Source organism: Marmota monax, unplaced genomic scaffold, assembly GCF_021218885.2.
Source record: "Marmota monax isolate L192 unplaced genomic scaffold, Marmota_monax_Labrador192_F-V1.1 WCK01_AAM20220418_F8-fsc00003, whole genome shotgun sequence".
NCBI classification, from domain to species: Eukaryota; Metazoa; Chordata; class Mammalia; order Rodentia; family Sciuridae; genus Marmota; species Marmota monax.
Window position 1 is genome coordinate 19,018,837 of NW_026694084.1, and position 20,927 is coordinate 19,039,763.

General features: G+C 31.1%; 1 protein-coding gene across 7 annotated transcripts in view; it reads right to left on the minus strand.

The window, feature by feature from the left end:
• Nucleotides 1-20,927, minus strand: part of Csmd3 (CUB and Sushi multiple domains 3) — a 1,151,628-nt gene that overhangs the window by 106,862 nt on the left and 1,023,839 nt on the right. For all 7 annotated transcript variants that reach the window (XM_046464911.2, XM_058585685.1, XM_058585684.1 and 4 more), the window contains 4 exons: nt 20,268-20,364; nt 17,654-17,758; nt 2,371-2,489; nt 1,166-1,235 (listed from right to left, as the gene is read on the minus strand). In XM_046464911.2, coding sequence (XP_046320867.1) covers nt 1,166-1,235; nt 2,371-2,489; nt 17,654-17,758; nt 20,268-20,364 — 391 coding nt within the window. The remainder of the gene's footprint in view (nt 1-1,165; nt 1,236-2,370; nt 2,490-17,653; nt 17,759-20,267; nt 20,365-20,927) is intronic.

The following is a 20,927-nucleotide window of genomic DNA, read 5'->3' on the forward strand; positions in this document are numbered from 1 at the left end:
GAAAATAAGCAATCTGCCAGATATTTTGGAGGAACAAAAGAAAATTATTTTCCAATAATTTCAGTTACTTTTCTACCTTTTCTGAAATTCTATAGTGTAATCAATGGCAACATTTAACACTAACTATTCTGTTTTAAATTAATTTCACTTATTTCTACCATGCCAAATGGTAAATGAATATTTTGAAGGTAGGAATCCGTACATCACATTCTTTTTTCAAATTCTGTAGAGCCCAGAATATTAATGGTTGCACACAGCTACCAAAAATGAGGAAAAGGCAAAAAAGTAAAGGATGGACAGAAATAATAAATAAAAAATTTGGAAGGACAATTAATTTAGATCAAAAAATTGGGGTTAGTCAGGCACAGTACCCCATGCTTCCAATTCCAGTGGCTCGGGAGGCTGAGACAGAAGGATAGTGAGTTCAAAGCCAGCCTCAGTATCAGCAAGGCGCTAAGGAACTCAGTGAGACCCTGTCTTTAAATAAAATACAAAATAGGACTGTTGGTGTGGCTCAGTGGTTGAGTGTGCCTGAGTTCAATCCCCAGTATCCCCTCCTCACATGGAAGCTCTCCTTTCAAAGGACCCAGGTTCCCTTTTGATATACTCTTTATATTGCCTGTCACCACTGAATACATCTCAGCGGTATCATGTGCCCTTTGGAAGATTCTTCAGGTTTCTTATCTTTCTGGCTCAATTGTAAGCAATAAGATATTTACTTATTTTTGACATATTATAGGTATTTTTATCATGGCACTCTGAGTAAACCCTGTAAGGGTAACTAAAACATACAAATTCTCTCAGTTTCTACAGTTTTAACTCATCTGTTGAAACAGAAATTTAGGGTTAAAAATTGCAAGAGTTTAAAACCTTTAAAATAATGAAATGCTTATTTCAAAATATCTTTTTCAAAAAGTAAGAAGAGGCAAATTATGTGTTTGAACATGATATACAGAGTATGTACTTTTTTTTTAAATTTTAATATTTATTTTTTTTTAGTATTCGGCGGACACAACATCTTTGTTTGTATGTGGTGCTGAGGATCGAACCCGGGCCGCACGCATGTCAGGCGAGAGCGCTACCGCTTGAGCCACATCCCCAGCCCCCAGAGTATGTACTTAAAATTATATGAAGCTTATAAATCATATATATTCTTTTAACTTACCCAAACAAATTGGAATTGGATAATTCCATCTTCTTACTGGTCCAGGCATACATGTAATGTGAGAGTGACCCTATATAAATAAGACAATGTGACTCAGTATACATTTATAAAAAGTCCAAATTAAATGCATTATAGTGATTGATTATTATGAAAATAAATGTGTAGATATATATTATCATTTTTACATATATTTCAACTTTTATTGGAAACATCATTATGATTTAAAGTAAGAAAGGTAATTATGTGTATTAGTGATAAAATGTAAAAAATAACTGCATGATCTTGGTAGAAAAAAATTAAGACTTCATATCACACTAAAAGGTGGCTTTAATATTTTTGTATAAAAAGATATTCTACTAAGTCATTGCAATGATTACACAACTGAAAGGGCCCTATATACATAGTGGTTTACAATAAGCTGCTAATAATATTCAAGGTGAGATATGCTAAAGAATTACTGTAAGAATCTTCTCTAAAAATATTAAACAGGTCAAAGTATATTAAATTTTATTTGAAAATATAAAGTCTAAAATAATCCAATTATACTTCTAAATCTGACTACACTTCTGAGAATAATTATTTGTGATACTATCTTAAAGAATAAAAATTATTAATTTGTAATTTTGTATTGCCTAAGAAATTTGTTTACTTAAATTATGAAATAGTTTCTCATTTCCATTTTTAAGAATAATTTCTTAATAGGTCTAGTCTTTACAGGGACTTTTATGATACAATAAACATGAGACCCTCCAAAAATCCTTACAAAGAGGATCAGTACATGTATACAAAAGCATATCAGCAAAATGTATTTGGAGTAGTTTTTTGCTAATTTGAAGATTTATTATCATGGAAGTTTCATTTAATACTTTAAGTAGTACTTCATTTCACTTTCAAATTCTAGGTATCAGGAGTTTAATTCTCACTATCCTATCTAAATAGAGACAGAAGTAAAGATAAATGTTGATTAATAACTCACTTCTGGATCACTTCCAAAAGAGCAAACACAAAACAAAACAAATTTAGTATATTCTAGCACTTTTTTTCATGCATGTATTTTACTAGTAAATTGAACACTCTAACTTAAGGCTAAATTAAGCAACTCAGGATCAAGATTGTTGTAAAGCCTGTGGATTATCAATCATTAATCTGTTAAACTATTCTGAAAGAATAATGAAAAGCAAAACTACAATTTAAAACAGATTTACCTGAAGAGAATAGCCTTGATCACACTGGAAGGATACCACATCACCAACCATATATCTGTCTCCAATCTTAATTCCACTGCTAGGAGTTTGTGGCTCAGGACAGGAGTCCAAACCAATTGCTAAGAACATAATGATAATAATCTAAATAACCTTCAAAAGCAGAAGACATTATGCAAAATTTGCCAAAATTGGGTATTGATGTTATATCAAAGTAGATTTCACATTGATAACTTTCTGTACTAACAAGATTCAACTTAAATGTACATTTGAAGTCCATTATAAAACTATATCTTTTGAATTGTTATAACACCAACCATTAAATAGCCCTGTGATTACATTTACGTTTGTTTCTAACTCCAGGCCTAATAGTATGCTACTGAAAAAATAAAAATTCCTGATAATAAAATAAAAATTTCTAAAATAAAATTGCCAAATGGGAAAGGAAAATAATTTATTGTGAGAATAAAATGAAATAAAGCTAAGGACTATAGCATATCCCTGTGGCCCCAGTTACTTGGGAGGCAGAAACATATTGGTCACTCAATTCAGAATTTCAAGACCCCCTTCTCAAAATCAAGTAATCAACAATAAAAAAAAAAGATTTAAAAAAAGACAATTATTATTTTTTTCTTATTTATTGTTTTAGTTTTCAGGGGACACAACATCTTTATTTGTATGAGGTGCTGAGGATTGAACCCAGGACTGCGCGCATGCCAGGCGAGCCCGCTACCGCTTGAGCCACATCCCTAGCCCAAGACAATTATTTTTAAAAGGGAGTTGGGAGTATAATTTGCCTAGCATATGTGTGATTTTGAGTTCCACAAGGAAGAGAAAGAGTTACGTTTTGAAGCTAATCTGATGTACAGTTATATGAGTTAGAAAAACTTTTCACCATTCAAAAATATATTAATTAATTAATATATAAAATACAGTATATATATTTTATATATTAATTAATATATTAATATATACAATATAATATATATCTTAATATATCAAGATATATTAAGATATATATTATTATATACCTATGCATTTCATTAAAATACATTAAAAACTCAGTCCTATGATAAATCCAAAAGTATGACAATGCCTTATATATTCCATTACTCCTTGATCAAGTTATTTTTCTGGTCTCATAGTGCTAATTAATCAGATTATCTGGTAAGTCATAGCAGTGGTATGTTGATGACCTTCTTCATTTTTTATTTTATCTCAGCAATTGTTTATGGGCACTAAAGAAAGTAAAGCTGAACTATCTGAAAATCCTGTAGCTTAAATTATATATCCACCTTTTATTTACATTAATAAAACTCTGAGTGGTTAAATATTAACAAATACTATCCCTTTTTAAGGATTAATTTTCATTTAAGTGATAAAATCAACAGGATATTTATAGAATTAACAAGAGAAAGATTTTTTTTAAAAAATTTTTTTAAAGACTTCTAATTAACCAAGGCTTCTCTGCTTAATAATGGTGATCAAAATACTGAGCCATTTTAAGCTTCATGAGTGTAAATTTTGTAAAATTATGTCTTTGGCATTCAAAGATGGGCCCTGAGTGATTTTTTTTCTAATGTGATTGGATCAACAAATCTGCTGTTGTAGCCAAAAACAAACAGAAGTGGGTCTAGGAACAAATTGATATAAAAAATTGAAGTTATGTCTGCTATCAAATTATTGTAGTCAGTTACCCTCACTGAAAATATTAAATTCTCCTGTTTTCACATTACCAATATTTATTTGTAACTGAAATTTTTCTTTCCAATTCCATTCACAAGAAAATCAATCTTGAGCAAAAAGTGTTAATTATACCACTGAAAGCTGATAGCTTTGTACATGTGTGTTTATATATTCTTAGTAGATTGTGTGTGATTATGTTTTTCTTAGTAATTGCATAATGATTTTGTATGAGTCTTTAATGTATTGAGATAAAAGGACTGGGAGGGAAACATAAATTAATTACTTCTAAGATTATCAGTAAGATTGTTAAAGAAAAAAATTCATTCATAAATTTTACAAACTATGTATACGTATATAAAACACAAAAGTAAAAATATTGGTTTTGCACCTTGGTGGGAAAGGCACAAGAAGTGAACCATGAGTCTATGCACATGACAGTGTATTTAAAAGATATTATTCTAAATATATTTCATGTATTCAATTTTAAACTTATTTTTCTAAATAATGGATGCAAAAATTTCTTTCATTTTTATGTTGCTTTTGAGGAATTTTTAAATATACACTGGAATAATAATGTTTGCAACAAATGTAGACATTCATGATGATCAAAGGTTGAATTCAATATAAATTTGATTATTGATGTGAAGATTTATATAAAATAGTATTATTAACTGTGCAGAGTTTTTTTCTGGTATAATGTGTCTCAGGATTAATTAATCTACTAAACAAACATTTTTCAAATACAAATATTATCTCTTATGTAACCTGTAATATGATGAACATTTGTAAGTTTTTTTAGAAGGAACAGTCTGACCTTTAATAGTCACTGATAGACAGCAGTGGTTTGGGAACATGTTGTGGGCAGACTCTGCTTGGACTTACCTTAATCCTTAATGTTTTGCTTATTTACTCATGTTTACCTTAACCAATGTTTAATATAACATTACTCAGAATAATTGAATATTCAGGAATACTGTTTATCAGATTTTACCCTATATTGCCCAGTATGGTGACACACATCTCTAATCCCAGTTACTTTGGAAGCTAAGGCAAGAGGATTGCAAGTTCAAGACCAGCCTCCACAATTTAGCAAGCATAAGCAACTCAGTGAGACTCTGTCTAAAAAAAAAAAAAATGCAGGGGAAAGGGGTGTCACTGGGTATGTAGCTCAGTGGTAAAGCACCCCTGGGTTCAATCCCCAGAACCAAAAAGAAAAAGAAAAACTTCTAATCTATAGAATAATCCTAAATTAAGGGGAAATGTTAAATATACTCATGACCTGTAGGCACAATTCATTTATTCATTAAACAAGTAATTAGCACCTATTGTGTACTCTCCCTCATATGACATGCTGAAAATGAAATTACCTACAGAAGTGGTTTGGGAACATGGGAACCTACATAAGCAGCCATAGTGTAAAGAAACTTTGTGGACCAGGAGAGCTGATTGGTTTAACAAATGGTTAGAATGTAGTGAAACAATCACAAATGAAGATTTGCCTTTGTTCAAATAATTGTTTCATATGCAAGAAACCATACTGAGTACTGAAAAAATTGTTATTTTTTATTAATTCAGTACACTGAATGTGAAGGTGTATGTGATGTTTTGGCAGAGAAGTAGTGTGTTAAATGAATGGAGCTTTAACATATTTTTAAATTTTTTTATTTTTTCCTTATTTGAAAAAGAAGAGAAATGTTCCGCACCACCCCCAAAACACATTTGTAATGTTCTTGGGGAGGAAATAAGAAATGTAGCTGAAAAAGGAAGCAGAAAATAGATTGTAAATACTCCTATAATCTCAACCAAAGCACAGTGTTACACATTCCTTCTGAGTCTAATTGAGGGGGGATTTAGCATGAAGAGTAACATCTTATATGCATCAAGACTCCACTACTTGCATGTATGGGGTTTTATATTTGTTTGTTTGCAATTTCTCACATTTTTTTTCTATGCCTCAGTTCCTTTATCTATAAAATGGGATGAGAAAATACAGAATTCACAGTCATAGAGTGATACATAAACAATACATGCATAATACCTAAAATTTTCCCAGGAATATTAGAAAAACTCAATGAATGTTAACTAATATTATTATTAAAGATTTTTTGACATGGAAGTAAGGTTATAAGTTTAAATTATTAATAAATAATTGTTAAAGAATATTTTTCTTACTATCATGAAGTGAATATTTCTGTTTAATATCAAAAGGTTCACACAAATATCCTAGGAATATTCACATACAGAAAATATGGGATGATTTATATAAAGTATCAATAATTTAAATCCTTTGATCTTTTGACTAACTCAAAATGAGAAGTTACTTCTACATGCAGCTAAAATGTTATTGACTTTGCCACAAAAAAAAAACCCAATGGGACCTGAAGCATTGTTATTATCTCAAGATAGAGCTAGAAAAGTGAATGAAGACAAAAATATAATGCTTATAGAATTAATAAATTTACATAGTCAAAACTATCATTGCATCATAAAAAAAAGAGATGAATAGTTGATGAGAAGTTCAGGAAATTAATCAAAAGAAAAGAGAAAATAAATTGATCATATGCAGTGGCCTTTTAGGTTAAAGAGTGCAATATGTTTATAGAGATCAATTATACTTATTTGTATGTAATGTATTATGAATTAATAGCAATTGAAATTATAATTGATAAATACTAATAATTTAATTGGGCAGGATGTGTTCAACATTTAATATTTTATGAGATGATGTGCGTAATCTAGTTAAAACAAGACAATTAGTGTAAGGAAAAATATAATAATCTTAAAATCCCTATTTTTCCTCAAATTATCAATTATGTCATTAGCCCATGGGAGGAGAACATTTTTAGCAATTAGAAAAGCAAACTCATTAAGACCTAGTACATTATCTCTTAAGCATATTGCTTGAGAATGGAAAGCAGTAAAAAAAAAAAAAAAAATGGTTCTCCTGAATCAAATACTTAACTATTTATAAGAGAGTCAAATAGATAAATCTCTGGACTTTTACTATTTTGTTACCATTTTGATTTTTTTTTTTTGTAATATGACTATTGCATGTGATAGAAAGATGCCTTCATACCAACTGAGTTTTTCTAATATGTAAAGCAAAATTATTTGTGGCAGATATCATAAGTACACTTAGGTACATAGAGGAGAGAAAAATCTATTTATTATGTAACATGTATGTTTGTCTTTCTCAGAGACTATGTATGTCCTGAGATCATTCAGGACCTCTAAGATTCCTCAAAGGGCCTTGCAAGTTCATGTCATTACTGCATGTAGTTTCCCCCCTCAAAATAAGTACATTTTACAAGTTCAAAATAGAATGCTGTTCATTGATTTATAGATGCTGCAAGTCCCTGTGGGATTTTATATTAGTTTTATTTAAATATATGTCTCAACAAATTTAAAGGAACAAGATTTCTATGATAGATGTATGTTATAATCAGCCAAAAGTCCAATCTCAGACTACTGATGCTGAAGCTCTACTCAAATTTGAGTGTGAAGCCTCTAAACAATTGATATATTTAATGGCAACCCATGAATATTTTCCTTTGAAATGAATATGATTATGTAAGATACAACATTATAAACAAGAGCACATTTGCTAAAAGGAAAAAAAGTAACAAAAACAAAGACAGAAAACACAGATTGTCATTCTAACAATTGATTCCCATCTGCTAGTGTTACTGTGGATCAGGCAACAGAAAAAATTCAATATTTTACACAAGAGAAATCTTGGATAAATTTATTATCTCAGTCCAGCTACATCTGTTCATAGGAATGTATAACCATCACACATTCTCAATACCCCCCAAAAGTAGCTTTATGTCAACTCAGAATAAATCATGTCAGAAAAGAAACAAAATACAAATCATGCCCTCCTAATGTTTCAGCTTATCTCTATTGAAAAAAGAGAAATATCCCCCAAACTCTGGTTTATGTTGTTCAATTTTTCCTGTTTCTCATAAGGTTATCAAGCCCATAGGATTTTACATCTTACCTGCCTTCTTTCTCCTCAATATCCCCTTTATTATTTACAAAAAGAAAAATTGGCTTTTCTTCTCAATCTTTCCATTAACATTAGCTATCTATTTGTATGTTAGCTACCTGAATTTGTAGAATAATTTTTTTTTTTAAAAAAAGTCAAAGTTTCAGAAAAAAAGTAATTGGAATAAAATTCTAGATTGAGAAATATGTATCTATTGTCTCATTTTAGTGTCTAATATAGAAATATTTTCTGATTCAATTTATTTGTAGGAGAGACATAAGCTCTAAAAGAACATAATTAGAGCAGGCTGACTATAAATGTTTAAAAAATACACATATACATAATAAATATTACTTACTTGTAATTTTTTTCTTACTTTCCAGTTAGCACCATATCACCTTCCACACAGGTTTCCCTCTTTATAGAATACATCTATGCTAGCATTATCATTAGTTAAATTAAGAAACTCTTTTGCACTATAAGGTGTGAGATCCAATTATTACAATTAAATAATTAAGTACTTATGTTGGGCTTGATTTGTTTAAATCAGTACTTAAGAACTAAAAATGTATTCTCCATTTTCCAAAATAAAAGAACCTTTCAAAAATTTAAAACCTATGTTGCTCTCCAAATTGAAACACTTCAGTAGGTCTACTCTTTCTATAAGAGGAAATAAATGCCATATCCTTAAACTAATTTTCCATCACTTAAAATATAGGGGACTAGTCCAGCTTTGTTGGTTCTTCTGAGCAATAGAGAACATCTACTGAGGGTTTATGACATACCTGACTACAATAAACACTTTACATGGGTAATCTCATTTAATTGTAATATAATCTTTCACATTAGAATACCATTTTATGATGAGGACATTAAGTATTTAGGGAATCTCTGGAATTTTTGACCTTCACATGGCAGTGCCAAGAGAGAACCTGAATATGAATATATAATAAATGCTGTTATATCCATCTCTTATATATATTCCAGGAGGTTTATTCAAATGACAAGCTGTATCCATATCTATCATTTAATTCTCATCTGCCAGAAAGATAATCAGTCTTTCAGTGAAGTCTCTCCTAATTCCATCACTGGGAATCACTATAGATATGATAGTCATCCTCCTTGTGCATCAGATAAATTATACAGGATATCTTCATAATTTCATCATTCTAAAAGTAACCTACAAACTTGGTGAAAATGCAAGTACTTGGCTGAAATCCCAGAAAACTAACTTGGTATTCTGAGATGAGATCTTGTCATCTGTAGTTGCTAAAAGCCTTCAAAATGATTTTAATGTTTAGCCATCTAAGAAAAGGCAACTTGCATGAATATATTAATAATGCTTATACCATTTTGCAACTGTGGACCTTGCACTAAGTAGGTGTTCAAGAAATATTTTTTGAGTAGATGAATGGGTAGTTCTTATATTTGGGAAGCAAAATGGATCTTATTGTTTATGAGGTGTCCTCCCCAAGCTCCTGTTAATGTAGAAATACTCAGAAATGAAGTGAAATGAAATGATTAGATTATGAGGGCTGTAACCTAATCAGTCCATCCTAGTTTGAATAGATTAACTGGATGGTAATCTAGGCAAGCTGGGTATGGTTAGAGGAGGTGGGTCACCAGAGACATACCCTGGAAGAATTCATTTTCCCTGTGACTCCTTCCACTCTTTCTCTGCTTCCTGGCTGCCATGAACAGAGAAGCACTCCTCTGCCATGACCTTCTGCCATAATGTTCTGCCTCACCTTGGACCCAAAATAATAGAGTCAGTCAAGCATGGACTGAATCTCTGCAACTGTAAGCCCCAAATAAACTTTTCCTTCTCTAAGTTCTTCTTGTCAGGTATTTTGGTCACAGCAATGAAAAACTAACATAGTGAAGATAGAAAATTATGGGAGGAAGCTGAAAGGAGAGCTACAATATGCTGATTTGGACCACTTGCTCTGGAATAAAATAAATCTGAAATACATTTTTCTACTTAGTAACTTTGAAAATTACCATTTATGTGTCCTTTCTCTAACTTTAAGTTTTCCTGTCTGGAAGATAGTGTTAAAAATAGTGTATCTGCCTCATCATTACAGGGAAAATGAAATAAAATATCTCTAATATTGCATTTGGCACTGTTTGACATACACAACTTTAAAATTTCTAATTTTTTGATGATCAAATGGTGATTGTATGATGATGTAATCTTCATTATGATGAATAAAACAATGATGATGGAGGTACTTTTAGCTAATATTGAAGAACCTAAGCAGTGATTCATATACTTACATTTGATAATGTTCTGATACAAATAGATGCTAGAAATGTGAAAGTATCACACTTTGAGAGATATCATGAACAGGCAAGCAAACGTGAGACCCAAATATGTATAATTATCATATATATATCTTTAAAAATACAAACATTTATATTGATTTAATTGAGTGTGAAAAAAGAAAATAAAAATTTTATAAAAACTTTCTTCATATGAAAAAAATATACATGAGGGGCTGGGGATGTGGCTCAAGCGGTAGCGCGCTCGCCCGACATGCGTGCGGCCCGGGTTCGATCCTCAGCACCACATACAAACAAAGATGTTGTGTCTGCCGAAAACTAAAAAATAAATATTAAAATAAAAAAAATATATATATATACATGATTTCCTAAGTCCAGTCTTCTTCAAAAGGCAATTAAAAAAAAGAATCTACTAGAATTCTCTCTGGTAGACATGATCTATACTTCTCTTCTTCCTTTATCTAGCTATGTTTTTCTCTGTTTTGTTGATGACATACCACCAGTGGTACAACTAGCTTTCTGACAGATGTTTCAGTACCGGGTGTTAAGAGCTAAGGCACAGTCCACAACTATAGAAAAGTGATAATCTCCTTTGGACAAACATAGCCTTTCTTCTTTTTTTTTTTTTCAGTTTTTCAGCAAATATTCATTGAGGATGTAAAAATACCAACACACTGTTATTATGCCCTATTGGAAATAAATAATGTTCAAAACACTGCCCACAAACGGATCAATATTCATTAAGAGAGATAATTTAAGGGTGCTAATTAAAATCATTACATAAGCATTAATAATTGCAAAACATGACAGTACCTTTTAAATCGGAGCATGTCATCACTTGCTGAAATCTTCCTAATTGATTCCTTATTTCAATTGGAACAAAACCGAAATCCTTAACTATGGTTCACAAGACCCCACTTATCCTTCCATCTCTTACCTCATGGCTACTACCTTTGCCTCCTTGGGCTTTATATGTCTCTTTTAGAGTATTTGCTTTGACTTCCCTTATGCATTCTCTTCACTCATAAGCAAGCCTGCATCAGTGTCCATTGTTTGCTCAAATATCACCTTCTCTATAGGATCTCCCCTGAGCATCATAACAGAACTCTAGTTGTAGCATTCCTGATCCTTTAACTGTTCATCTATGCTCTTTCTATGACACAGTATTTTTGAAATATTACACAGATTGTTTTTATTAAAAAGTATTACAAAGCACATTCTATGTGAATTTCTATTTACATATCTTTATCTGATAGACTGTAAGCTCCATAGGTACAATAGTATATTGTGTCTTTTATCTGTTAATGTGAACAATGAATGACTAATCCACAAGTGTTCATCATTTGTTGAATGAACAAAGACAGGAGCACTGAGAAAGGTGAAAAGAAAATGATGTCAGAATTCAGGGAAAGAAGAAACAATTTCTGGGCTGGGCTGACTGGGTCAGTCAGGTTCAGTTAAGGATGGGATATAAGATTTAAGAGTCTTATAACTAGCAAAAGGAAGAAGAGAGGTAGAGCACATCAAGAAGAGAGAATGATGGTGCAAAAAGAGAGAAGAAAGGACAGCTATATCTAAGAAACAAGTAATTGTTTCATTTAAATGAAAGAATATTCTAAAACGCTTGTATGAAAGATTGCATAAGCAATTTTTGTTGGTATAGTAAGCCAAAGAACACTGCTTTTATTTAGTGGATAATAGGAAGGCAATGATATGAAATAATCACATATCAAGAAATATGAATGAGACCAAGGCATAGAGAAGATATGCTGAGCAGAAGAACATGAGGTTTTACTGACATAAATGATAATAATAATAATGAGTGAGACATTCCACAGTTAAAATACCAATTTCAATACCACTTTAATGATCAAAGCTGGCTTATTTCCCAATATTTGCCTTTTAAGTAAACTAAAAAACAAGGTTTGTCTGTCTAGCAACTGTGCCATCATGCAATCTACATTAGTAAGTAGGAAAAACAGATGAATAAAATACTTGCTGGCAAGAATCTCAGCCAACATTCTATTTCCCAAGACAGAAAAACACCTGCCATGTTTCCTGAAACCTTTACTATTTAAAATACTCCTTTAGGAATACAGTAAGTCTATCCTTTTTTATAGGAAACCCTGAAGTCTTCTGCATCTGTTACTGGTATTCATAGTGTGATTATGAGATTCTTATTTCCCCATTATGATTCCTCCCTTATGTTACCCTGTGGGCAGAACTTTTATCTAAGAGAATGTCACAAATGAAATACCAAAGTTGTGCAATTAAATATGTATCTCCTCCATAGAAAAAAAGTTAATAGAATTAATGCACATACCACTCACACACATTATTACTACTTTTCCCAGTACCCAATCATTTAAGCACTTTGCTTTACATAAGTATCCAAAATTATATATATATTTTTTGAATTCTTATGGTCCTTGAGTACAAATGTAAATTTGCACAGCCATTATGAAAAACCATATAGACATTCCTCAAAAAACTTGAAAGATAATAACATATGATCCAGCAATTTCACTTCTAGGTATATACCTAAAGGAAAGGTGTTTGAGTCGGCTTTTTCATTGCTGAGACTAAAACCTGACAAGAACAATTTTAGAAGAGAAAAAGTTCATACAGGGGCTCATAGATTCAGAGGTCTCAGTATATTTCAAAATAGCCAGTAGAGAGCCTTTTGAATTTCTAGAAAAAATAAATAATAAATGCTTGGGGTGATGGATATAACAATTACCATGATCTCATTATTACATTTTGTACACATATGTTGAAATACCACACTGTACCACATAAATATGTGAAATTATTATATGTCAATTATATATTTTTTTAAAAAAAAACTTTTATTTTACAAAAAATTTGCATCTCAAGCAAAATTTGAAGTTTTTCTAATTTCATAAATAGGTTCTTTAGAATTTCTTTGTCCAGGTAATATAATATACTTCAACAAATCTATAGATTTTTGAATTACCACAAAATTGATGTATCTCCATGAAGGGAAGTTGACATTTCTAAAACTTCAAATGAATTATTTGGAAAAAAAAGATAGAGGGCACTGAATTCTCCAGAATTTCTGGAGTATGCACTGAGTGAGCAGTCAGCTTTTCTGATTGCCCTGCTGGATTCTGCTCTAAACCACAGCTGCTCTATGCAGCACTTGGTCCACCAAACACATTTTAACTGCTAGTCAATCTGTTATTAACAAAGCAGCCAAAAATGCTGTCATGGATTCTTTTATAAGTTTGTCCTTAACAACCAGAGCAGAATTTATTAGTCATTGTAATTCTATAAAGCCATAGTCTTCAAATCTTCTTGTTCAACCACCCACCATTCTCTTGCATTTAAATTCAACATTTTGCAATGCTGTTAATAAACTTATTAATTACAAAATAGATATGAAAAATACTCCCAAATCTTTTAAATCATTTAAAATAATTTTAGGTATCCTCTGACACTGATTTCACTACTGTCAAGTAATTAAATCATTTTCTCATTTTAACTAACCCTTTACTTTTTTGCCTACTTTTTTTCCCATGACCTACAACTTTGTTTTTCTCAACTATTTCCTCTATATCTTTTCATTTTTTGTATTTATAATTCTGATTTTAATTTAGAGTCACCTACTCTGATGAAAAATAGCACATGCAGCTGAAATACTTTTATGTGACAATGTTGCCAAATATACCTTTTATTGCATCATATTTAATGTGTCCAAAAAGAAAGGCCATTGTCTACTGGATAATATTTTAATTTCTGATAAATTATGATGTATTAAAATTACATTTACAGGCTTTTGGTAATACTGTAATTTTTACTTATATTTACTTTAATCCAAGAAGTTTTTAAAAATACTTTTGTTCAAATTAAAAGGGAATATTCAGCAAATGTTTTGATGTCATAGGTAAAGCCTATCAATATAGTGCTTAAAATATTGTCTGTCCTTCATATGATGGCCAGCTTTTATTTCTTTTTTGTCTCTTGGGTAAAAAGAAACATCTAATGATTCTGAAGTATCTAGGGATCAGCTGAACTCAAGCATCCCTTTGAGAAACTTACATTAGGGAAAATGAATTCAGAGTTAACAAGTGTCATTCTCATTGCATAGCCTCTCGACCACTAGAAGAACTCATAATCATTATTTAGAGCAATTACACATAAAATACATGGATGCATCATTTGTTTTCAGGCTCACTCATTACCAATGATAAGTTTATTCTCACATTTTTTAGTTTGATTCAGAAAAGTATTTATATTGGCAATCCTTGATTATTCATTGTATAATCATAATTAGTTGTAACATAATTGGATAAACAGTCACAGGTATAGGGGTAAAATATTTCATGTAATAAAATTTTCATTCAACTAGGAAAGAGATTTATCTCATTCATCTTCAAATTCCTCCATAATTTTAATCAGTATCGTTCACATAGTCATTAAACATTACTTTCTAAATTAAAGATCATGATTAAAACTGCTAAAATTATGCTGGGCATGGTGATGAACACCTGTGATCCCAGTGGCTCAGGAGGCTGAGGCAGGAGGATCACAAGTTCAAAGGCAGCCTAAGCAAAAGTGAGGTGCTAAGCAACTCAGTGAGACCCTATCTCTAAATAAAATACAAAATAGTGGCTCAGTGGTTTTGTATTTTATTTAGAGATAGGGTCTCACTGAGTTCAATCCCAAGTACCGCCCCCCCCCACAAATAAAAATGCTTTACTTATATCTAATGTGCCTTTTATCAAAGATGTTTGTTCCCAAGATCTAAATTGATGACATTTAAAGTCCCTAGTCATTGTTTTTTCCTTAAGAATAGTCAAATTCCCAATTCTCTGTTCTAAGGCAAGCAATTCTGTTTTATCAACACCTATTGATTATTATGAGCTCAAATTTCCTTTTTGTATGAAAAACTATTAAGAATTAAATTTCTGATATGTCACTCTACACCTTTCAGGAGTAGTTACACCTATATAAATTGCATTAGTTCCTGCTGCTCCTTCAAATTGTATGTGCCAATCCTACTGAAATAGTTGCAGTTCTCCTAATGTGGCGTATTTCATAGCTCTGTCTGAACATGAAATTTCCTTTACTGAAAATACCCACCTCTTTTTGGTCTGACTGTAAAACTTCTGTTTTTTAAGACTTGGCACAAATGTTACTGCCTGTTTGAATTATTCCATGAACCTTCTAAATGGAATGGATTATTTATTGCTTTTGTGAACTCCACCACAAATATCTCTATTACTACATGAAGAGAACTATGTGTTCTCTTTCTGTCTTTTATATTAGTCAGTTATCTTCAAAGAAATAACTTATAAGAAGACATTTAGAATATTTTGTTTTGCAGACTAAAAATGAATAACACAAAAGAAGGTAAGTAAATAATCCCATTTACAGTAGTATAAAATATAATCATTTCAAAACAAACATTAACAAGGAGTTGAAAGACTAACATGCTAAAACATCAAAAAACTGACAAAAGAAATTAAGCAAGACACAAAATAAATTAAAAGAGATCCATGTTCATGAACTGGTAGACAGTTTTGTTGGAATGTCCATACTATATGATACAATCTTCAGATTTAACACAATCTCTTTCAAAATGAAAATTGCATTTTTATATAAATTTTAAAAAAATGACCATAGACCAAGGAAGCAGAATAAAAAAGCCCAGAAATAAATCCTCACAAGTATAATCAACTTGTTTTTGACAAGGGTACCAAGAATACACAATGGGGACATATTAGTGTCTTTAATAATAGTGTTGAAAAACTGAATATCCATATGTGAAAGAATAAAATTGAACCCTATCATCAATATACTTAAAAATCAACTCAAAATGGATTAAGGGCTTAAATGTAACTGTAAAACTCCTAGAAGATACAGGAGAAAAGATTAGGGATGCTAGTCTTGGCAATGATTTCTTGGATATATCACCAAAAGCATAGTCACCAAAAACAAGAATAGACAAGTGGGATTAAATGAAACAAAACAAAACTTCACGTAATAAAATAATCAAGAGTGAAAAGACAGCCTGCAAAATTAGGAAAAAATATTTATAACCAATATCTGAAAAGGGATTAATGAACAAGATAAAAAAGGAACACAAACAACTCAGTAGCAAGAAAATATCACCTGATAGAAAATGATCAAAGTGGGCTGGGGATGTGGCTCAGCGGTAGCGCGCTCGCCTCGCATGCGTGCGGCCCGGGTTCGATCCTCAGCACCACATACAAAAAACAAAGATGATGTGTCCGCCGAGAACTAAAAAATAAATATTAAAAGAATTCTCTCTCTCTCTCTCTCTCTCTCTCCCCCCCACTCTCTCTCTTAAAAAAAAAAATATTTAAAGAAAATGGTCAAAGAAATTAAATGCATATATTTTTTCCAAAGAAAACCTACAAATGGTTGATGGCTATATGAAAAATACCCATTTCACCAATCACCAGGGAAATGTAAATTGGTGAGAAATGAAAATTATCTCACCTTGAAATCAGTAAGCTGTGAAGATTCTAGATCTTCAAATAATGATAGCAAGAATCTAACACTGCATAACCAAAATGGCAAACAAGTCAGAGATTTCTTCAAAAAAATTAAAAATAAATATAACATATGATCTAGAAATCCTAGGATCTTAAAGAGATATTTGCACTCCCATATTTATTTTGGCATTATTCACAATAACTAAGACCTGAAAACAACCTAAATATCATCAAAAATTGATAAAGAAAATGTGGTACATGCATACAATGAAGTTCTTCCAATTTTAAAAAAGAAAAGAAAACTCTTCATGTGCAACACCACAGGTAAATCTGGAGGACACTATGTAGTAAAATAAACTAATCATAGAAGGACAAATACTGCATGATTCCACTTACATGACATATGTAAAACAGTCAACTCCATAGAAACAAAGTAGATTGATGGTTGTGAGGACATGGGGAGTAGGGAGAGGTGGAAATAGGAGTCACTGTTTGACAAGTACAAAGTTTCAGTTATGCAAGATAAGTAAGCTTTAGAGAGGTCTGCTGCATATCTGTGGGATTACAGTTAATACTAAGTACACACTTAAAATTGTATTAAGATGGTAGACACCATATTAATTGTTCTTACCACAATAAAAAAAGAAATACTTGTAAATTCTAGTGAAATTAATAGAATTTTATCTGTATACTTTTACAATATAACTAAAGGTACACTTCAAAAATAGTCTTAAGACTAAATGTTTCCTTTTGACAATGCTGAAGTTTCTATATTCACAAATTATTTTTAATTAATATAAACATTCCCTTAACTTTCCTGAATAGCACTTGATTTCATTTTTACCTGTGTATTCAAGATGAAATCCTGCAGCAGACACACTGATGTCTGATTGAAAATTTAGATATAAATTATTAGATGTACTATTCAAAAGATGGGGTATTGTTGTTCCTGAAATGATAATGGAAAAAGTACATCAATGATCACATAACAAAAGGTAGAGTTAAAACTTAGTAAACTCTTAATTAGCCAATACATTACCACTAAAATTATGTATTAGTCAAAATGTTTTGTGAGAATATTTTAATAAAAGTATTTCTCCCATAATCCTTTTACATTTTACTGTTCCTTACTATCTCCCAGAGATTGACCTTTGACAGATGTCTTTAGATAGTTCCCCCAAAATAGATAGAAGTAGAAGAGCTGGTGAAAGTCAAAGCAGTAAATTTTATAGGTCACATAGAATTAGTGTTGTTAATTTCACTTAGATTTCAACATTACATGTATGAGTAATAATAAACTTTATTTTAAAAATTGCAAGTGATTTTTAAGGCAAAACTAAGGACTTTGTATGGGTCCAGAGCATATAGTAATTTATTTCCATTTATTAATGAAATATATATAATTCTTCAACAGGTTAAATACCTTGATGTTTCTTACACTGGCAGTTAGCTTTCAAAGAAAAAAAAAATCCCATTTTGAACTGTTAAACTTGTCTCTCAAGCAATGTATTATAATGGGGTTCTTGTTAACTTCTGAAGAAAATCAAATTTTTTCATCCAATTATTGAGTTAGAAAATATAAAATATTTACTTGAGTGAATTATTTCTTCACCATTTGATACAAGACTTAAGACTACACTGTAGTACTTTCTAATGCCAAGCAATTTCAAATGAAAATAATTTTCAATTCTTACTCTGTTTCAAGATGAAGTACATACAACAAACATATCAATTCATATTATTGTCACCTTAAAAGTAGATGGTTACTTTATACTTGCTTTGTAAATTATGTGAACCTCACCCCCAATAACTTTTAGAAGAGAACAGGAAGAATTCCTTACAGAACACACAATTGTTGTTGTTTTTTTCTCTGACCTTCCTTTGTGTTCCTTAGTGTCCTAACTGAATCACTGAAGACAAGGGTATTTACCCAAAAGGTCACTAGACCTGCCTTAAGTCTCTTTAGAGGATTTTAGTGTTTAGGAGCTCTAACTCTGGAGTCACACCATCTGGGTCCAAATCTCATTCTAACATTGGTTGTGCAACCTCAGGCAACCTAATCTTGCTGATTTCAATCACTACCAGGACTGCTAGAAAGACTCAATGAGAAAATGTGTAACAAGCCTAACACAGAACTAACACCTGATAATCAACAGTTGTTTTCTCTTTATCACTTTTGTCACCTTCTCTTTATCACTTTTATTTTTAAGGAAGTATTACACTTAACCTATTATGATAAAAGTATACTAAAACATTAATGAGATGTTTCCTATCTGGATCTCTTTCTAAAGTAATGTTTATGACTATGCCAAACAACTCCTGCTCCAGATATTTTTTCCCTTCCTCATTGGTGATGCTGGATAATTCATTATATTCCATTTAAAAATCTCTTAAAAGCTTGAAATCATTCAACTTATTTTGGTTTAGTATATGTGTTAGAGTCTGTAAACAAGTCAAAATAACACCTGGCATTTTGCCAGGGGAATGTTAAAGTTCGTAAACAAGTCTGGATGGTGCCTGGCAAAATGCCAGAGGGAGTGGTTTGAGAAGTAACAAAAGCGAGCCATTAAGTGTGGAGATTCCTTATTGGTTGACTGATGTATCTAGTTTATGCTAATTAGATAAGCTCTGTGGAATGTATAAATACTGCTCCTGTCCTGCAATAAACGGCTCCCACTCCTGCTGTATCAACGTATGCAAGTTGTTCGTCACCCCCGGTTATTTTGCTGCAGCCGGACTAAGGCATATATGAAACGTTTAAGTTGATCATTTGGCTATGTTTCTATTTGTATTACTAAAGCTTAAAAATGAAATTATAAAAATGTAACAAAGTAAAATTTGATTTCTGTTTCTATAGGATGAAAGAAACTTTCAAATCATCGCATAAATTTCCTTTAAAACCTTAACAAATTCAACAGAATATTTAAAAAGTTAGATAACATTGTGCACAACATTTTCCTTCTGGTATTATTACATGAATAGATAAATTTTATATCATTTTACTCATCTCACAGAAATAATTTTGTATTTTCTTTATTCTCACATAAATACCTTATATAACATTTATCATACTACATAATCTCTAACTATTTTAATGACTGTATAGCATGCTATTGAGTAAATATATTATAATTTCCAAGCACAAATTTTATCTATTATCACTCATCCTACTTTTTTAAGAAAAAAGTCACACACACTATTCCTGAATGACAACTCAGTAAAAATATTACCATTAACATAAAAGCATCAATTAAAAATCATACAAATAAGAATACTACAGGTTTTAAATGGCAATTTTGACGTTTCTAAATTTTTAGATTTTGAAATTTCTAAATTTATAATTTAGTTCACTGTGTATAGTTTATAAAAATTAGATTAAAATCAAGACATAGTTTTAGGGAATTCTTTATATTCCTAATTTTATCTGTATTGTAATTAAGTTCAGATCTCTTCTTTACCTGAATAACTTCCAAGTCTTGGAGCATTATTGTCTCCACCATCATAGAAGTCCAGAGAATCCCAATTATGTTCTGTAGCAAAGCTAACAACTTGCACCTGTGAAATAATAATTACTGATAAGAATGCAAATATCTAACCAGATACATATACTATAATCTACTATTTCTTCTTGAAACAGATCTCAAAGCCTGGACCACATCATTTTGCCCCCTCATAGAAGGGTTTTAACAAAACTGATCTTTTTCATTAAGGCACTGGCCTACATGAACTGATTTTTATAAGAAAAGCCTTATGGAACACCCAGCAGTGTTTATTATAGTTTTTTATAATACTGAGAATATCCACGGCTGTTTCACAGTATTCTCTTTATTAAAAGCTTGGGGTTAATCTAATGACTCAAGAATTCCCATGCATGTTCCAACAATAAATGTTGATTAACATTTATTATCTTGAAGTATTAGATTATTGTCAGTAATCAGGTCTTCTCATTTACTTAGGTTTTAGAAAATAACCAGATTTGTGGTCCACAAACACAAAGAAACTTATAACATATATTTTAACTGGATTCATTTCCTTGTGTAAACTTTGTTCAATGCCTACTCTTTGTATCATTTTATTTAAAAAAAAATTTTTTTGTAGTTGTAGATGAACAGCATGCC